At 36.7% G+C, this 19,675-nt stretch overlaps 1 protein-coding gene across 3 annotated transcripts in view; it reads right to left on the reverse strand.

The window, feature by feature from the left end:
• The window catches only part of ttll5 (tubulin tyrosine ligase-like family, member 5), a 58,987-nt gene that overhangs the window by 26,998 nt on the left and 12,314 nt on the right, over window positions 1-19,675 (reverse strand). For all 3 annotated transcript variants that reach the window (XM_081722342.1, XM_081722344.1, XM_081722343.1), the window contains 14 exons: window positions 14,635-14,716; window positions 12,411-12,472; window positions 10,592-10,683; window positions 9,722-9,763; window positions 6,394-6,486; window positions 6,064-6,155; window positions 5,651-5,713; window positions 5,181-5,213; window positions 4,512-4,663; window positions 4,193-4,433; window positions 1,686-1,803; window positions 979-1,128; window positions 648-745; window positions 357-502 (listed from right to left, as the gene is read on the reverse strand). In XM_081722342.1, the coding sequence (XP_081578468.1) occupies window positions 357-502; window positions 648-745; window positions 979-1,128; window positions 1,686-1,803; window positions 4,193-4,433; window positions 4,512-4,663; window positions 5,181-5,213; window positions 5,651-5,713; window positions 6,064-6,155; window positions 6,394-6,486; window positions 9,722-9,763; window positions 10,592-10,683; window positions 12,411-12,472; window positions 14,635-14,716 (1,464 nt within the window). The remainder of the gene's footprint in view (window positions 1-356; window positions 503-647; window positions 746-978; window positions 1,129-1,685; window positions 1,804-4,192; window positions 4,434-4,511; window positions 4,664-5,180; window positions 5,214-5,650; window positions 5,714-6,063; window positions 6,156-6,393; window positions 6,487-9,721; window positions 9,764-10,591; window positions 10,684-12,410; window positions 12,473-14,634; window positions 14,717-19,675) is intronic.

Genomic DNA, 19,675 nt, shown 5'->3' on the forward strand with positions numbered 1-19,675 from the left:
ACCCTCCCAAGTTTTTTTTGTTTTTGTTTTTTAATGACATGCACAGTCTTAAGTTAGGAAATAGTAAGTGTGTTGGAACTGCTGAAGTAATTATAATCAATGACTGAATAAATTAAATCTTATTTGTGATCTTAAAAAGGTTATTCTCAGCACTTTGTCATTCAATTTTTGTAAGCTGTGCTCATATCTGACAAAAAGTTTAAATGTTTCAACAATAATAAAATAAAATAATAAAATTTACTATTACCATTAGGTTTGCCATTACCAACCTTAACATAGTCATATTAGATTATATACTGTTATAAAATAACAAACAAAACATTTCTATTATGTATAACAAAAACAAATTTTCTTACTGTTGTGTTTTGCTAGCTCCCCTGTGCCATTACTGTCTTCTTGATTGCCATTAGCCTTGGAACTCTGGCATTTGGTCCCCAAAAACACACTAGAAGACTTGTTCTTGTGTGTGTAGAAAGTAAGAACGTCTTCTAGATCATTCTCACTTTGAACAAGGCAAGACACAACAAACAAAGCATGAAAACCGCAAATCACATTTATGCAAAACTAAGGTGTTCAAATCATGCTTGCAAAACAGAAATCAGTACATTAAACAGAAAGAGATATTTAGCTATACTTAGCATGCCAACCTTGCTTCCAGAATAAACTCCTGAAACACATTTGGATTGATGCATCCATCATCATCATCTTTAATCTTCTCCAAATATTTCATCATTTGCTCAGTCTCCTAAGTATGTCAAATATGAATGCAGTTAGGTCACTTAGAGAAAAATGATACCAATTAGCATTTTCATCATTTTTATTTAGCTAAGAATATGCCTCATCAGGCCACAAGATTATTAATCACTCCACACAATTTGCCATCTATGGCATATAGATGTCAGGCCAGGTAAGCATAACACTGCTAATGGTGGTTTACTTGGTACCTAAACCAATCTTGATGTTAGAAGCATAAATAACCTTGTTATAGCAGTGAATGAACTCCCCCAGCTGATGGGACAATATACGACGGCGGTCAGGCAGGGAAAGCTGATGGCTGGGTAGCACCACACGTATGTCCTGCTGCAAGTTACTGGCAGCCCTCTTCAGGAAGCGCATTACCAAGTCCTGCTGGATGACGGAGAGTTGGGTGATGCATGCACAAATTCAGATCAGTCAATGGATGTACATCCATGCCAATGGAGATACCTCCTAGCCTTCTATATTCTCATACTGAGACAAAGAAAGGCTTCCACACAGGTCCATTTATGTGGTGTTGTTGTTTTCCTTCAGTGATGTAGTGGATTTTCCACTACCTGAATCACAGACCTCATTGTACAATATTTATCATGAGCAGAAGGCTTTAAATAATGGCTATTATTGTTAGTGAACTAAAGATGGAATTAAAGATAACCATGATGCACATTTGAAGAGACCCAGAGATATTTTATAGATAATTTTACATTATAGATTAAGCAAAGGTTTGCCTTTTTGCAAAATATTGGTACAGTCTGCAAATTAATTTAAGCAATTTTGGGCTATATTATTGGAAAACGCTCAGATCCATTTGTTTAAAAGCTAATGTTTTATGCATCTCAAACATACTAACAAATGGCTATAATCTATATATTTCATAATACCTATGACAATATATTACATGAAGCTACTAATAAAACAAAATGCTCTACCATTTGGTCATTGTCCTTCTCTGGCCAGGCAGAGGTAGTGTTTGCCCTGCTCTCTGCAAGCAGCCTCATCTGGACCCAATGAAGGTAGGTGGAGAAGGCCATCCGGGCCTGCACCTTACTGCAAAAGTGATGGGTGGAGGAAAGACTGTTATGGATAGAGGTAAAGACAAACGCGATGATGACTCAAAATTACAGAACTGTAGAACATAACGGGAAACAATGTAAAGAGTAAGTACAGTGAAAGAAAGGAAAGCAATATAGACACTAATGCTGAGTTAAAACTATATGATCTTCACCCTGATTTTCCACTTGCCGACAGCTTTTGAAGATGCTGCAACCAGGTTATGACTGGTAGTGAGCACGATATTGAGCTACAACCAATGATAACACAAGATCTAGAGTGAGAGGGGAAACCTGGGGGAGGGGTTGTACAACATTGACATGCATAGCATGGCAAGTCAATGTAAGTAAGGCTGTAAGGCTAGCATTCATCCATCCATACATACTACCCACTGCAGTGCGTTGGCCCATGTCACCGATAAGTCATGTAGTGTGCAAATAACAACCAACATACAACTTTGAAAGTCTGACAACTTTGAAAGTCATGTAGGGTGTCCGTGTCTTAAGACAACCCCAACACACATTTTTTGTAACTAGAAATCTTAAACACAACTTAACTAATATACATCTTATTTGTTTTTAGAGATCTGGCAAAACAGATATAACAAACAGTGGCATGTGTCAATGCCATCCAAGTTTTCACTGATGTCATTTTTAGGAGGAAAATAGACTTTCAACACTGATGAACTCTTTGGTTGTCCTGAAAGAACTTGGGGTGGGCAGTGGGATCATAATGCAATGGAAAAATGTTTTGGAAAAAGTTGTCAAACAAAAACAATGATATACTGTACTCTAATTGCCTAGGTCCCTTTTCAGTCCTGGCAAGCATCTAGGAATTTCTACAAACTCAGACTTGTCATTATAATCCCCTACTCAAATTCCATTTCTGACACGCTTTATAAGTCAAGGGTAGACTGGTGTCTTTGTTACACTTTAGACAGGAGTATGTAATATTCATTATTGTCACTGTATAAAAAGAACAGGTCTAAATATTTTTGTAGGGCTATTGCATAACGTGAAGAGGGAGTGAATGTGTTTTAAGTCTTTCCAGAATCCAGTGAAATGTTAAACAAAGGAAAGACAGTCTGACTCCAGCAACTGGGCAACCAAATCAGAGCCAGAACCTCTGCATGGAGGTCAGAGTTGACCTGCAGAATTGGTTGGCTGAGAAAGGATCCACTTCCTGTGTGAATGTGGCAGACACTGAGGAGTCATGCAAAAGGAGACACAGAAAACAAGCTACAGCAGTAGATGAAGAGGACACCACAGCACTGCTAGTTTTGTTCTAAACATTCTTGGCCTTTCTGCTGAGAGTTTCCTCACATTACCTCTCATAAGAGCCCTTAGAATAGTTCTTACTGACCATCCATGCTGAACTGAGTCTATTGACAAGTCTAGTGTGTTTATCTGCAGTGCAGTCAGATTGTTTTTAGTTTTTTTACATTTTTACTCAGTCATTCTGCACTATTTCTAGTGGCAAAACGCAAGACCACTGGTCAATAAGATGAGAAAGAAGCAGATTCAGGCAGTGTATTCCAGCACACATTCCAGGATAAGATACATATTCTATATTACTAGACAACAAAGACTAACATATTCCGCAAGCATTTGATGTAGCCAGCCAAGAAGGAGGAGTATCCGTTTAAAGTCTGGAGCCTCTGGTCTTCACAGACTACATTATTTATTTAACCTAACCTCAACAGCTACCATGGTTTTAAATAATTTAAATGTCATTAGGAATCCGTGGCAGCATTTTTTTCCCTAAATAACACACATAAATTTGAACATCCATTACAGATTAAGTAAAGAACAACTTGTTTTATTTTGTGTAAATTAAACATTATTATATACCATTATGCATCTCTAACCTTGCATTGTTATACTCTATACTACATTTCAACTATTTATTTATTGATACTGAAATGTCAAAGTTATTTTCAAGGTCTACTGATATCTGTGGGATGTAATTTGGCAATATACAGGATGATGGTCCTCATCAAGAACTGCTTGGTAAAATGGTTTTTGGCCAGATGTTGTCTGGGTATCATAATTCTTGCTCCACAGCAAACAACAAAGTTGAGTTTCTCTCTTAATTGAATCATTCAAATAATCATTTAGTCATGAATCTCAATAGAGAAAAATAAAGTATAAAGCACAAAGAAATTCACTCCTGCAAATCTGTCTTTGCATAAAATCTCAGTAAAAGCAAGTACCAAACGGAAAAACTCAAAAAAGCCTGCAAGGCACACAAAATTTGGAATGTAATGGCACTAAAAAGAAAAGCACGGTCAGAGAAACTTTTTTGGCCAGCAGTCCACACTGGAACAAGTAGCTAAACGTAATCAAAGATTAACACTTGAGTGTACAGTTCTAGTGTCCACACCCACCTTAGCTCCCACCCCTGCTGGAGAATGTGCAGCAGGTCCACTTTGGGTTTGTTGATTCTAGGTGGAAGATGCTGAGCCATTTGGAACTTCTCCCTCAGAGCAGGCTGAGTGGCGGTGTGTGCCGGACGTGCCGGGGATGTTTGCTGCTCTCGTTTTTCCTGCAGTCCTTGCTGCTCTCCCTCATTACTGTCCTCGTTCTCATTCTCGCTGTCGTGCAGGGAGGATGGTGAGGGCCCTCGACCTAAAAACAGAGGAGAGTTGCTTTAGGCACTTCTAAGTGGGTAAACTGCTGCAACAATTTTTATATACAGGTTTCTACCTGCTTTCCTTCTCGCGGTAGTGTCATGACCAGTCAAATGCCTTTGTCTTTGTCGTCGTGCCTCCAAAGAGAGCAGTTTCCTCTCATATTGGACTGCATGACAAGTCTTGAGTGCCTCCATTTCCAAAGACATATTCCCCTTCAACTTCTTCCTGTGAGAAGTGAAAGGTTTATTACAGGTCATTAGTGGGCAGTGGTAGCTCAGTGTTACTTGAGGTACTTGACTAGTAATCAGAAGGTTACTCTAAATTACTACTCTACTCTAAAAACAAGTTCAAGCTCCACCACTGCCAAGTTGCCACTGTTGGACCCATCAACAAGGCCCAAAACCATCAATTGCTCTAAATTGTAAGTAACTTTGTATAAAAGTGTCAGCTAAATACTGTAAGTATCATTAATAGCCACAGATTAACAATAAACAGGTCCATAATCACACAAGAATGGTAAAAAGAACACAAGGTAATACTTCATCCAATATCAGATAATCCAAAGGTTTATCTTAGTGGTAAATGTTAGCCAAGGCTTCCCCATGACTAAGTAAAATTTAGAAACATAGCCTGATAACTTACCAACTATTCACAAGGGGTTCAGAAGTAAAGGATATGCTAAAAACAAACCAGCACTACCTGTTATAAATAAAGTCTTAGACACGATGTTTAATGTGCCAACCTGGTTTGTAAGGTCATGGATGCTTTTCCCAGCCTGAGGATCAAAAGACCATTGATATTCAAGTAAGATAAATACAGGTCTGGAAAAGTTACTCTAAAAACTGGCGTAAACAAGATCGATAAACTTGGTCTATATCCACACATTCTTATAATCATCATATGACCCCCAACCACTTGGTGCTATGTTAAGAGTCTTCTGGGAAGTATTTTGTTAGTTAGTTAGAGTAGCACATAATAGCCTTTTATGACATATTCTCAAATTATTCAATTTTTATCATATTTTGACACTAAACGTCCCAAGCCACAATGCCACATAGACAGTCTGTTCATTGTGGAAAAGCTGACACTCTTATACTAGTGTGCATATGTTGTTAAATATTACTCACACCTATTCATCTGTAGACAAAATATCTTCTAAAAACCTAAAATACTGCCCTCAAAAATGTTCCAAACCACAGTGGAAAAGCTCACCTTACATGGAAAAGTTTATTAGCCAACATGGAGTTCATAGATGTCTTGTATTCCAGATAACCACTGAGGCAGGAACAAATGCAGAGAGGAAGAACATCATTGTACAACCAATCTCACCCAAAACATCTGAGCTGCTGACTACTGAATATTTTATAAATGAACAAATGCAAACAAGGAAAGCAAATGTACTGTAACATTTTTCAAATGATGAAAAAACTGAAGTGGAACAAAAACTGTAGGGGACCATTTTCTGCTACAATTGAAATGGGTTTTCTTTATGAATTAATAAGGTGTTTTAAAAGTATGTGAAATCTTTTGTTTTACTCGAGGTATTTTACTTTTCCTGACCCTAGCTGGTTCTCTAAAACGTTCAACACATTTCATGAACAAGCTCTGCCTTTAGCTCCTCCAACCTGTAAAGAGCCCAGGTTTGTGGCGTGGGGAAAATGCGGATGAATCCACCTCTCCGTTCATGCTCCTCCTGGGTCCTCCTAAGGACCTTCATCTGGCCAGGAAAGATGAGAAAACGATGTTCTTGATCAAACCCAAGACCACGAAATTCCAGATCAAACTCATAATTACAGTAATTATAAATATGTAGCAAATAATGATCAATATTTAATGAAGCTGAACTCTCAAAAATCTATACATTACTTAAACCAATAATTGTAAAATGCACAACTAATATGATTCAAATTACACAAAATCATGAATGTTTTTTTTTTTAACCACTTCAAGGGTACCTCTTCTGTCGTCAGTCCCAAAGTCTCTGCCTTGTCTCCTAGTTTTTCTTTCTCCTCAACTTCAGTGTTTGTAGCAGACAGAGGTCTCTGACTCTGGATAAAAAGAGTGCAATAAATTCACACTCTGCTTTCCCAGAATGACTGTAGATCAACCCACAGAACTATTTTCTCATTTGTGAAGTAAATTTTCCTCTGTGATTCATGAGTAATATGCATGAGTGCAGTGTAATAGATTTGTGAAGTGTTTTGAATGCATCACATTGATCAAATAACCATCTAACATGTCACTAAACCTATTGGATTAATAGTATTTGTTTAATGTGCAAATTATTAATTTTATATAAATATTTACATAAGAAAGCCCATACAGGGGATTCAGAAATCTTAACAAATCATCCAAAGTCAAAGATATGCAATCTTGATATTTTCCCTACTACTAAAACTATAGAAGACCAATAAATTGAGTATCGATTTTTTTTAATTTATGTTTCTCTCTTAAGAAATGGAGCCTGACTAATCAGTGAGTTTACATTAACAAAAGGACATTTTGGAAAACTAATTTAAAAGTTTACTGGTAAAGGTTTACCTAATCAGGAAGGGGTAAACAGAAAATCCTCACTGCAATGCCCTACTTGGTTGGTTAGATTAAATGTTACATTACAGTCCTTTGGCGTTCCTTCTGGGCATTTCTCCCTTCTTCCCCTACTAATGGTAAGCTCTGCCACACGAGAGTGATGGTTTTGACTGGACTTCTGACCAAGCGCCAAGAACCAGCATCTGACCCCTGAGGATCACTGTCTGCATTTGTCATCTTAAATAACATGGGGATTACATTTAATTTGTCTGACTGGAGCCAGACAATAATGGCAGCCAAGGACTGAGCAGTAATCTTACACGGGGCCTGAAATCAAAGATCTGGAAGGCAAGCTAAAAACAGACCTCAAGACTAGAGTGAAATGTATAGTTAAACCATGACAATTACTGCAACCTTAAGTTCTGAGTCTCTAAAGAATTATCCAGGTGTTTTTACTTCTATAATCTAGATAAGGTCTCTTCCACTATATCCTGTGATCAGATGTACCATCTACAACTCACGCCAAGTGATGCATGAAAACATCCCAAAGTGTTTGATTGAGATGTTTTTAATTCAAAGTCTACAGCAAGACTAGCTATTGTCCACCAAATCCTTTGAATCATGCATAGGAGGCTGAAGAATCTAACATCAACACCTCACTCTGAGTGATGTTTTTAATGCTCAAAGATGAGAAATGCATAAAGAAAAACATCCCGAACAGCTCTTATTTCTACTGAGAAACTCTGCATAGTAAGAAATACAATGAAAGTGTCAAAGGGAACACATTTTTCATGACTGAAAGGGACAGACTTGTTGAAATGTATATACAGCTCATAACTTGCTTAGCATGCCACAGAAAATATTTACTGTTTATTGAAGTAGATGCCATAACCTCAATTAATATGCTGATAACACTGCAACAGAAGATTCTATGCGCAATATTAGCTACAGAAACATTTATTTAGCTCTTAGGAAAACATATTGTATTCTGAACTGGTAAAATGTCTAAACCATCAGTCTGCCCATGCTTCTCCAATAGTGCTCAGCACCCAGGCTCAACATTTAGAAGTCCCCTCTACCAACTTCATCTAATTTGCATACTGCGGATTGAGCACAGCAAGGTTGCATTTGTACTTTAGGTTGGAAAGATGAATAGGAACAAGGGAGAGCTGCTTGAGGACACCTCTTGTTCTTTATTTTATGTCTGTGATGATGCATGTTTCAGTGCAGTCACATCTTGGTACTCTGGCCCATTATTCATAAAGTAGTAGAAGCCAAAGTAGTAGAAAACAAACAGAAAATAATGGATGCATATTTAGACCAGAATGCCTGTTGTCTACCAGAAAAAGCTACATGGTCAAAAAAGTGTTTGCAGCATGAGGTATTATCATGGACATGACTCTGCAATGATGACATGTATCTAACTGACAAATTTATTCATATACCATGGCAATGAATACATTTCTTTCTTGTCAAGGACCATATTCACAATTCAGATGTTTCTTTTTTAGCCCATCTCCCCTCCTATAACCAATCTGTTAAAAGGTGCATTAATTTCACTACCTTTTCTTACTAATTCAAATAAACTGGGGAATATGTAAAACATGTTTAAAAAAAACAAAACAAACAAACATTATTTTAGCAATGGCACCAGTGTATGTGTATTAGGTGCCTGAGAAAACCTGTTTGGAAAACTGACTTCTGGACTGGAGGCTTGTCTGTGTTTACACTGACCTCCTGTCAGTCACTTTATGAGACACTCCTCAACGCCCCATTACTCCATCCACATCTCCATCTGTTTGGCTAAGAAAATATGGCAGAATCCAGTAAGCACCCTACACTGCCAGATATTGTAGTGTGGACAAAATGTGCTATGCTGCTAAAAATCCTCATGACAAGAAACATGCTAAAAAAATTTGTTTGTTTTTTTTAAGTTAAAACTAGAAGTGCTTTCCAAAATGGAGTGAATTATTGCATGCAAGGGAGATGAAGTTGGACTATAGAACTAGCAATGTTCCTAAATCAATTAGCTTTAAATTGGATTCACATGGTCTATTTTAAATACAGAGAGGGGCACCATGTTTTTTCACTTTGCATACATTTCTTATATGCATCAGGACAGAAAATCCATACAATCACATTCCTACTCAATTCTGTCTCCAGGACAATGCACATAATTACAAAGCACCTACAGAGATACACATAGTGGAATTACTTCACTGCAAATCTGTTCATCATACTACTTCCACTATTTGTAATACTTTGCAAACACGACTTACATAAGCAATATACCACAATATTTTTCATTTTGCATTATTTACATTATTTACAAAGTGAAAGAACAACTAGTCTAAACATATTTAACTTTAAATTTATTTTCCTTCCTGTCAATCCAATCACTATTATCAGAATATTTTGTATGGGGACTAAAGTATAATAAAGGCTGTGTTTTATTGCTTTCTCTCTGTTTCATTTATTCACTGAGTTTCTCAATGTACAAAGATCTAAAAGGATTAGGATTACTTTCTTTAGGCCACTATAATTACATATTATTGAAACAATAGTCAATAGACAAAGAAAATGTGGGAGACACTGTATTTCCACCAACAAATGGTCAAATCAACTGATCCATACTGTTTTTAGCACTTTCTTACCCATGGCAGGGCATGATCGTGAGGAAGAGAGATTTTTTTTTAAATGTAAATTCGCATCCCATTAGTGTATTATTTTTGACACTGAAGAAAGAACACTTACCACTCTGGATATGGCAGGGGCAGACTGTGCAGAGAAAGGACGCTATGAGATAACATGCAATGAGAAACAGCATCATGGCAGGGATAGAGAGCTGTGGCCCTTAAAAGCTAAAATATCAGCTGTTATTCTCTTTCGCTTACCACAATACTGCATATTCCAAAACCAGAACCAGAAGCTTACAATGAATAACACTATAAAGGAATAATGCTGAATTATCAGGGTTATGTAGGTCCATAGTGCTCTCCTCAACGTGCATGCACACACACAAACAAACACACGCTTGCAGACATCCACACTTTCCTTCCTGGCTCTTTAAGTAACCCTGTCTGGCCTTTTTGCATTGTTCTGAGATAGAACAGAAAAATGCATGCCTTGACACTGGGCTAGTAGCACAGACATGCCTGGGCATGGGTGAAGTAGCTGACAGCAGACCACAGCAACAGCATGAAGCAAATACACACTAGGCTGTCAGTCATGACATAAAAAATTTTTACTGTCATAATAGACATGATCTCAGTTTCTCTCCAGTCTACATTATCATCTAAATCTGCATCAGTGAAAGCTCTAATACTCTTTGAAGAGACCTTCAGAGGAGGAAAAAAGGTCAGAATAAATGAAGTATGCAAAAATGAAGCATGTTTAAAATGTATAAAATATGAACTGTGCTTTTTAAACATGATGCTACTTTAAAAGAAAGCCTCACTTCAGACAGACTAAACTACATTTTTCCAGATTATCATTATCATACATGTTTGACATCGATCATTTGTAAGCTGTCAAACTTGTGAATTTATGAGTGAAGTGACCTGCTGGAGAAGGTCTAGGAAGACTAGGAAGCTGGAGAGCATACAGGTCAACCACTGTACATACCTGAGTCTTTTGGCCCAAGCTCTTCACACTGGGTTGAAGTCCAGCTCTATCAGACCGCATTTGTTTTAGTAGAGGGTCTTGACATACAAACCCTGGGGGAAGACAGTTCAGTTGACTTTCCTTGACAAAATATTGCTCTATGCAAAACTAATAATAAATGCTAAGTGTCCCTTAAATTCATAATTTGAATTTTTTCCCCCAAATCCTTGACACAAATAATTATTCTGTTTAACGGACGTAATTCCCTTGAGATGTTTGCACATTTATATCTAACTTGTCAGTCAGTGATATATACATGTCTACATGTAGCAATTAAACAACATATGGCAGTCAAACACAAACTTAACAGTTCTACAAGAGGAGAAAATGCCAGCACTGATGCTACTGACATGCTGTCACGAGGCTGGGAGGCAGCGCACCATGATCAAGGTTTGTTTAGACAAAAATGGATGGAGTGTTTAATACACTGCATGGATTCATGCCCGTGTATGTGCCTATACATCCCTTCTGGTGATATTTTTAAGAATTCTGAAAGGTTTAGTAGCAAAATTACAGGAAATCTGACCAATGAAATTTGTGATTTTCAGTATGGGAGCTGACATTATTAGGAAAATGTTGCTGTTTATGCAATTGCTACCTTAGCCAGCTAACTCTGAATGGTGACTACAAATCAGACAGACATTGTGGTGTACCTAACTGAAAAGTATTTATTCCTCAATGAAAATCTTATGATAATTCAACAAGGCCAGCCAACTCCATCTATAAGTCTTAGCCAGAAAAGAAAAAGATATGTATGTAGTTTATGTAACATCAGAGTTAATTATGAGAGGTATGCCTGGCTAACAACTAGCCTGCAGCATGCATACCACTTCCGGTTTATCAAATGTAGTTGCATTTTGAGGACTGCTGAGCTGTATTCTGGAACCCGAACAACAATTTAAAGCCATGCATAATAATAACCACATCCTAAGCAGGGTATGCTTTTTGCACTGCACACCACTGCTAAATATGAGAATATTTCAATGGAAGTAAGACAAAACAATAAAGCAGTTAATTTAATCATTTTTATCCTAAGCAGACGTTGATGCATGTTTAGAGATAATATGACACCTCTATAGAAAACTGGCCAATACTTAGTACCCTGTGAAAAGAGACAAGAAAATAAGCAGTTCCTTAAGAAATAAATATTGCTATGCACATGCCTTAGATTACACAGAATAAATAAAGAAGGATCCAGTTATTCTTCAGCCAAGCCACCATAGTTTAATGATAAGAAAATCTCATCTCCTGCTGACAATTCTACCATGTTACTAATCTAACACTAATGAATAACGTCAGTTGTTTATTCCTGAACCCCTAGATAATTTGTAAGCTCTTTATCAACCACATATACAACATTATAAGTTTATAAGATATAAACAATGGTTGCTTGCCTCATAACTCAAAACCACCAGCAGGCAACAGAATGTTAGAGGTTTAATGCACTTTTGCAGTACTAATTGAGTAAAGAGCAAAAACAAGAAACACCCAGTTTAACACACAAAAACATTACGTTCTCCGCCTTAGGCCTAACTTTGTCGATAGGGAAATAGCATAATGCTTCCATAGCACACTCATACTATTTCAGTTTTTCAGAGGACAGAGAAAAGCTTAGTATACGAAGCATGTAAACCTGCAGATATTTTGGTACCGATTTGATGAGGACTCTTCAATACACTCAGTACATAAAAAAAACACATGTAGATGCTATAAAGTACTGTAAAATTGTTAAATGGTGGCTCTTTAACAGTGAGTAAAGCTAAAAAGAGAAATCACTTACCCACAAGAGAAAACATATCTGAGATCATGCTGGCCTTTATCTTCAGATCAAGAGGAGCATCACTAGAAACATTAAAACACAAGAGACACATTTTGCACACTGCCTGATCATTTAATCTGATGCAAGCAAACTGAAAAACATTTAGTCTAAACTAGTCTCGGTGACCATTTTTCCATGACGATGGTGTCCTGCCCTGGGCTCTGTAATCATCTATATGACCAGCTGTATTGACCAATCAGGAGATTTAATATAGGGAGGCAGTCCTTTCTACCTGTTTATTATTTTTGCAATGCTTGCAACAAATATTCAATTAGGCTAAACACTAAGCATGCACGTCTTTGGAGAGAGGAGCTTTGGAGAAAAGGTTTGTATGGAGAGCTTATATGCAGGGGGTAAACTCATTTGGTGGTAATGTCTGGTAGAAGTTAGCAAAAAAAAGTTCAAAATTATAACAGTGGCTTTAAAAGGTACTTAAATGATAGGTCATGGGTTAGATCATTATCTGCAACATTTGTCCATAAGTGTAAAAATTACTTAAAATGTTCACATTGTTACTTGAGGCCCATACCGTCACAAAATATAGAAGATATGGTTTTATCTTGCCAACATAAGACTGGTCATTTATAAAATGTGGGAGGGTAGGGAGGGTGGAGGATCCAGGAATAAACAGACAATGCTGCATTGTTAATGTTATGGTTAGTTATGGCTCATAAGATCCATTTAAGAATTAATCTATTAATTTGCATGGTGTGCATGCATGTGCCAAACATTGTACAGTAAAATAATCCAGCACTGTAGCAGTAGTATGCAATAACCAGGTTTTTGTTTGAGATGTTATTTCTATAGCTGTTTTCCTAAAATCAAAACACATGCCAAAGTTCTTCACCATCCTTAATCTTAATGGAAAACTGCAGAGGGCTCATCCCTAGCCTACTCTGCCTAAACTAGATAACTAATTCTTCAAAGACTCAAACATGTTTAAACAAAATAAATCAACTGTCTTTTAGGACTGTGCACAAAGCAATAACAGTATTAGGGCAATTAGAAAGTTGTTAAACTGAAACTAGTTGACTAGTTAACGCTTCCATGGTAAAGGCTAAATGGCAATTGCAGGGCAGGAATTTCAGATTTAGTAATATTTTCTTACACTGGAAAATGAGGACACTTTTTTTAAGAGAAGGATGACATAAATCCTGCTGAATAAAAATTTATTGACACTAAATATGAAAATGCCATAAACTTTACTATTTAAACTGATGTGTCATACAAACTTGGTCTATTTTAAGAATCACTGTACAAAATGTTTATAGGCATGTTTACAGTATGCTTACAGGCAGAGTCGTGTTTGAGGTAAAACCCTTGACTTGTTTGAGAATTCATAAGGAATTTCTTTTTCCATTTGCCAAACCAGCATGAAGGCTGTCTTTGAGTCATGGTTTTTAACAAACTGCAAGAAAAGCAAGGGTGGAACTAACCCACTTCTACATGTGCACCTTTATTTAAGTTACACATACACAGTTCTTCATGCACAACAACGCAGAACAAATGTCAGCCTCAAGGAAAGAATTAAACAAAGGTCTTATAAAAGGTACTCTTATTTTATGCTTGACATTGCCAGCCATCTGGAATTCAACGGGCCTTAAAGCTGCAAGCTCTAATTTAAAAATATAGGTAAATGGCAATACTGATTCATTACTTGTGAAGCCATGGTTAGTTGTGAAAAGAGCAAGCATCTGCCAAGTCTTTCTTGAGGTAAGATGCTTTCTGGATTTTTGAGAACATTTTTGGGCATGCACTAATCTTCTGATGGAAATATAAGTTTACCAGTCTGATCTGAGTAAAAGAAACTTACATGGGTATTTTGGAATAATAAATCATTCCTTTAATTTTTCTCCCAAGCAGGTAAAAATGTTAAAAAAATTAAAAATAAATTTTTTTTTAAAATGTCAGCGCTTCAAAACAAGCAATGGATGACATGCAAGCTACAGGAGAATCTGTACAAGAAGTACACTTGATTATTGAATAAGAATTAAATTGTTAAAATACTATCATAAATACACTATTAAAAGTGAATAATATAGCCTTAAAATACTAACATAAACTAAGTGTAAAATATATATATATATATATATATATATATATATATATATATATATATATATAAAAACAAACAAAATGGTATAGAAGCGTAAGCTTAGAATATCATATCCAATATTTCACTCACCATGCCAAGGATGGAGAAAGGTTCACTTCCAGGAGCCATGGCTTGAGGTTGGAATCTATGAGAACATCAAACCCATACAATTCTGCAGGCCGAAACACATGCGCGTGCGCACGCACACACACGCGCCCGCGCACACACACGCACGCACGCACGCACGCGCACACACAAATACACACACAGTATTAGCACAGAGTATAATACAGGCAACCAAATCCTTAAGCTCTCCACACAGAGACAGCCAGTACTACTAAAGAGGCCTACAACAGCAGTTTGTTGACAGCATACTTGCTGTCTGGTACTGATTAGGTGCATATTAAATATCCAATCATCTGTAGACCATTTTCTTCAAACAGCTAATAAATTGAGCATTGGTTAAACTCAATACACTTAACATTTTAATGTAATGATTGAGAATAAAAACAGACCAAGATAAACATATTACAGATGCATCCAAAGTCAAGAAAACATTAGAAATATATTTTCAAAATCTGGGCTAGTTCAAGTGTTTGCTACTGATGGCAAGGATGAATCTGAAATAAGTGAAAGTGAAATAAATATTTGTTCTGAGATTTATGTAAAGGGGATTTTAAATGTTAAACTACAGCAAGTCATAAAATGTTCATAATAATAGTATGATGAATTAAGTGGCACATATAAATTTTCTAATATGTGAACACTTTGTGAAAACTATACATCACAATGACAAACAATGTGTGACCAAGCTAAACTCTTAAAAGGCCTTAAAATGTGTAAAACTGATGCCTGTTTTCATCGCACCTTAAGAATCATCACCCAAGTTTTTTTTTTCATTATTATTATTATTATTATTATTAACATTCTTTCAGTATGTGACTACAGAAAAACCACAGTTAATATACCAATACATTTATTTCTAACAATACATCAACAAATGCAGTGATAGAAATGAGCAATAAAATGATTGCATCAAAACTGATCAAATTCGCACATTTAAGTATCATTTACTGCACCTTGAATATATAATGGTCACAACCATATGTTAATGACATAGGAAACTGGCAATGCCACAGCTTCTGAAGTATTTATGTCCATCTTAAGCCTTGCAGGCAGAGAGAGCTGTACAATAATGCTCTTTTATTAAAGAGGGTGTTCCAAGTGCTCAAATAAGCCCATTCTGCTCGCTCTACTCCAAGCTCTTAAACAGTTCGTCACGATGGCAAGAGTTTGTCTTTCTGTGTGTATGTGGTTCTGAGCCAGTGATCTGATTTCACTGCCATGGCCTCACACTACTGGATAAACAAAGAGGGTGGTTACTGGTCACTCGGAGTGTGGGCAGCAATGCAATACTCCAGATTCAGTTACTCTTTAATCTGGGATACTGATTAGATGAGTAATCCAATTACGTCATGAGAGGGACTATTCCCAATTTAAAATTTGCAGTGTTAGTCAGAAGTTTAAAACTACAACAGCCGTCATCACTGTCCTCAACTAAACAAAGCTAACAGGAATACTGTAATTACTTGATCCTTCATTAAGCAATGATTCTTGGCAGATATTGAGTTCCATCCCTATTTATTTTGTGAACAGTAGAGCTATTCAGAAAGGGGTGCTGAGGTCAGACTCGCCAGATTGCATGTAAAATTGTACCAAGGCCAGAAACATTAGAGGAGGGCTAGATCCTTCTGTAGCTCCCAGGCAAAGAGGATTTTTTTTATTTTTTTTATTTTCTATAAGGGTTTCCCCCTCACTTTTATTACAATACTTTAAATGCACACAAAGGTGAGAAGATCAAAATATTCTTAGAGTCTCTAGAAAGGAGAAAATACAGCAACTGAAAACCCACAAAAATAGGCCCGGAAAGACAAATGTGCACATAACCTTTTAACCTCCATGAATACCCCCCCCACAATCTCATGCACCACTCATGCACCCCCCACAAACTTACACACACACTCACAAACACTCGCCAAGCTCTGCCAGCCAAGCTCCATATGCTAAGCATTTTCCCCCAATTAGGAGCAGAAGTTGGTCATCCCCAATGCCACAGCCCTTACAAGCAGGCTCTCACTCTCTGGCTCTTCTACTTATAGCAGGAGGCATGATTAATGTGACTACAAAATATTCACAGTTAGGAAAATAAATAAATATCAACAAGGGAAGATCAAGAGTGAAGTGCTATTATGAGCCTGAGCAATGGAAGAGAAGGAAGGAAGAGAACACCCTAAAATCCAGCCCAAACCCGCCACCATGACTGCACCACACAGCAAGCCACAACAACAATAACAGTGGTGTTGCATATTTCATTGGGGCATTGTGACAGCTGACATTATTGCATCATTCCATAAAAAATGGTTTCAAACCTGCTTTGGGTGACTTTTTATAAACAATTTAACAATGGGTGGAGGTACCTGCCTGAGGTCAGAGATGAAATGTCAGCACTACAGTGAAAGACTTACACTGTTGCAAGTCTTGTTGGGATATATACAAAGAGGCCTAGGACTAATGAATAATATTGAAGAAAGGCAAGTAATCAAGCATACCTTAAAGAAACATTCAGTTTCAGCTTTCATAACTGCAAACATAGCTGTTCAGGATCACAACCATTTAATTTGTCATTTACATTGCTCACTGTGTTTCTTTCCCTGTTTGTATTCAGAAATATGCATTTTGGTGCTGTGAGTGGACAAAGAATTCATCATGTTTAGATAACACCTTTTCTGGCATAGTACTGTTATCATTTATAGATTATTTTCTCCTTTCACACATCCCTACTTTAGGACAACACAAAAAAAAAAAAAAAAGATTATCTAAGATAACAATCTAATCCCTATTTTCTACAACTGTTACAAATCGTTACCAAGGATAACAATGTCGTCAATGTGTCTTCCTGTTCTTAAACAGTTTAGAAGACTTTAGGAGAGATGATTCTCAAAAGAAATTATGTGACTATAAAACCCTGTATCAGAAGATATGGATAACTACCATTTGTTTCTCTAGACAAATTATTTCTATCTCTAAAACAGCAAATGATGCTTGATTACTGCTTTATTTACCAATAGAAGAAATTTAACCAGGAAAAAAAAATGTTGTTTTACAGAACATGCATTTCACATCTGTTTTTGTAATTGTTTATTTATGATACTAATTGTTTGCTCTGTAACTGTTTTAAATAACTTGTTTACCATTCCTTTAAGGACATGGAGACAGACTGAAAGTTTTGTCTATATTAATACAGATTTATCTTATACAGTGTGCTTATAATGACCTGGTAAACAAAGCTTGACTGTACGGTTTCTGCATAAGTCAGGTTAAGATCAAAGTAACTAAGGAACCATTGCATAAACAGCTGCATTCTGCATTGGATCATTCTGCATTCCACAAAGTGGAACTTGACATGATGATATATCAGCAGATATATCCTATTGCCTTCCTATTGATACATGATCAAAACAGGGCAATTACTTAGTATGCTTTAAAATATCTAGACAATAACTATTTCCTGTTACTAACTGAAATCCCAGCAATTATATTTTTAAGATACTAATAATTTACTAAAGGTCAAACTTGTAAGATATGTAAAATAATATGAAAGTAATTGTGTTATGTGACTTGCTACATATCTAACTGCCAATTAAACTATATAAAACTTTATAAAACTAGCAAATAATAATGTTAATATTACTACAGGTGGTCTACAACCAAATGTATGAAGGCAAAACTTCACAAAACAATAAGAAATCTTTAAGGTATATATAGTCAGATTTTTTTCCAACTAGATTTAAAAATGCTTAGAATCCAAGATAATATCATTACTACTGTCACTGCAATGCCAAAATCAGACACCAGATTATACTGCAATATTCTATTAACCTTCTAACAAACATGAATTTTTCCTGTGAGGACAAATACACTTTAAAAAATTTTTTCTAAATTTCCAGTTTCTAGAATGTGCCTACATGAACGATATGGCATCTGATATGATGCAGAAAGGGAAAAGAAGTGGTGTGTGATACATTAAGGACTAGGGGGAAATGAGTGCTGTGTAATAAATTAAGCTTTTGGCTTGGCTAATAATATCTAAGTATTCAGATCTCTCAGCATCACACAGCTTGTCGATTAATCCTGAGCAGCAGTGCTGAAGAGCTGCATGGGTGGCAGAATCTGGTCCACTCCCATTTGCAGACAGACATACAGCAACTAATTAAGATATGGAGACAAATGCATGCACAGACACCCACATGCAGGGCCCTTTTAAAGTATACCGCAAATACACAGCCAAATACACTAAGGGCATTTAAGAGACAGCCACACACACAATTTATTACATGTAGATGAAATGGAGTGTACATATATCAGTCTCAGTCTCTCTCTCTCTCTCACTCGCACACAGATTTAGTCCAACACACACACACAATTTCTTCACAAAGCACGAAGAAGCTGACTCTTTCTTTCTCCTTCCCACATCAGAGGAGGAGAGGGTGCAATAAAGGATTAAGTTACAGCAGTGGCTCATTCAGATAGGAGCTGCAATTTGGGCCATAAAATGGTAACCCACTAGAAACCTTGCTTTATCATAATAAAGAGCCTAAATGGTTGAGGGAATCATTTGCTGGGTATAAAAATTACAATGTGCATAACAGGCCCATATGGCTTTTGTCCAAATGTGGGCGACATGGCAAGTAAACTGGAAAAACCAAAACGGGGCCTGTTCTCAAGTACCCTACTTAATGCTTTCAGCTACTGAAGTTTTTTAGTGCTCTTATTTATTGTCCTCTGCATCACTGCCTACTACCGTTTACCACTTTATATGTGCATGTCACATAACAGAGCCAAGACACATTTGGGAGAATAAATATGTACATTAACTCTCACCATTTTTATGTGTACAATGGAGTAAAGCTGAAAAAAGGCAGAATGGGGCAACTGTGGAGAAGAAGCTGAAATGCAAGATAAAGCTACATTGTAAGATGAAGTGCTTTTTTAAGGATTAAGCTAATAGACATTTAGAATTCGTTTCACAGGACCAATGAATCTTAAAGTCTTAGTGGTAACACCTCCAGAT

Source organism: Electrophorus electricus, chromosome 10, assembly GCF_041902795.1.
Source record: "Electrophorus electricus isolate QZ-2024a chromosome 10, ASM4190279v1, whole genome shotgun sequence".
Taxonomy (NCBI): domain Eukaryota; kingdom Metazoa; phylum Chordata; class Actinopteri; order Gymnotiformes; family Gymnotidae; genus Electrophorus; species Electrophorus electricus.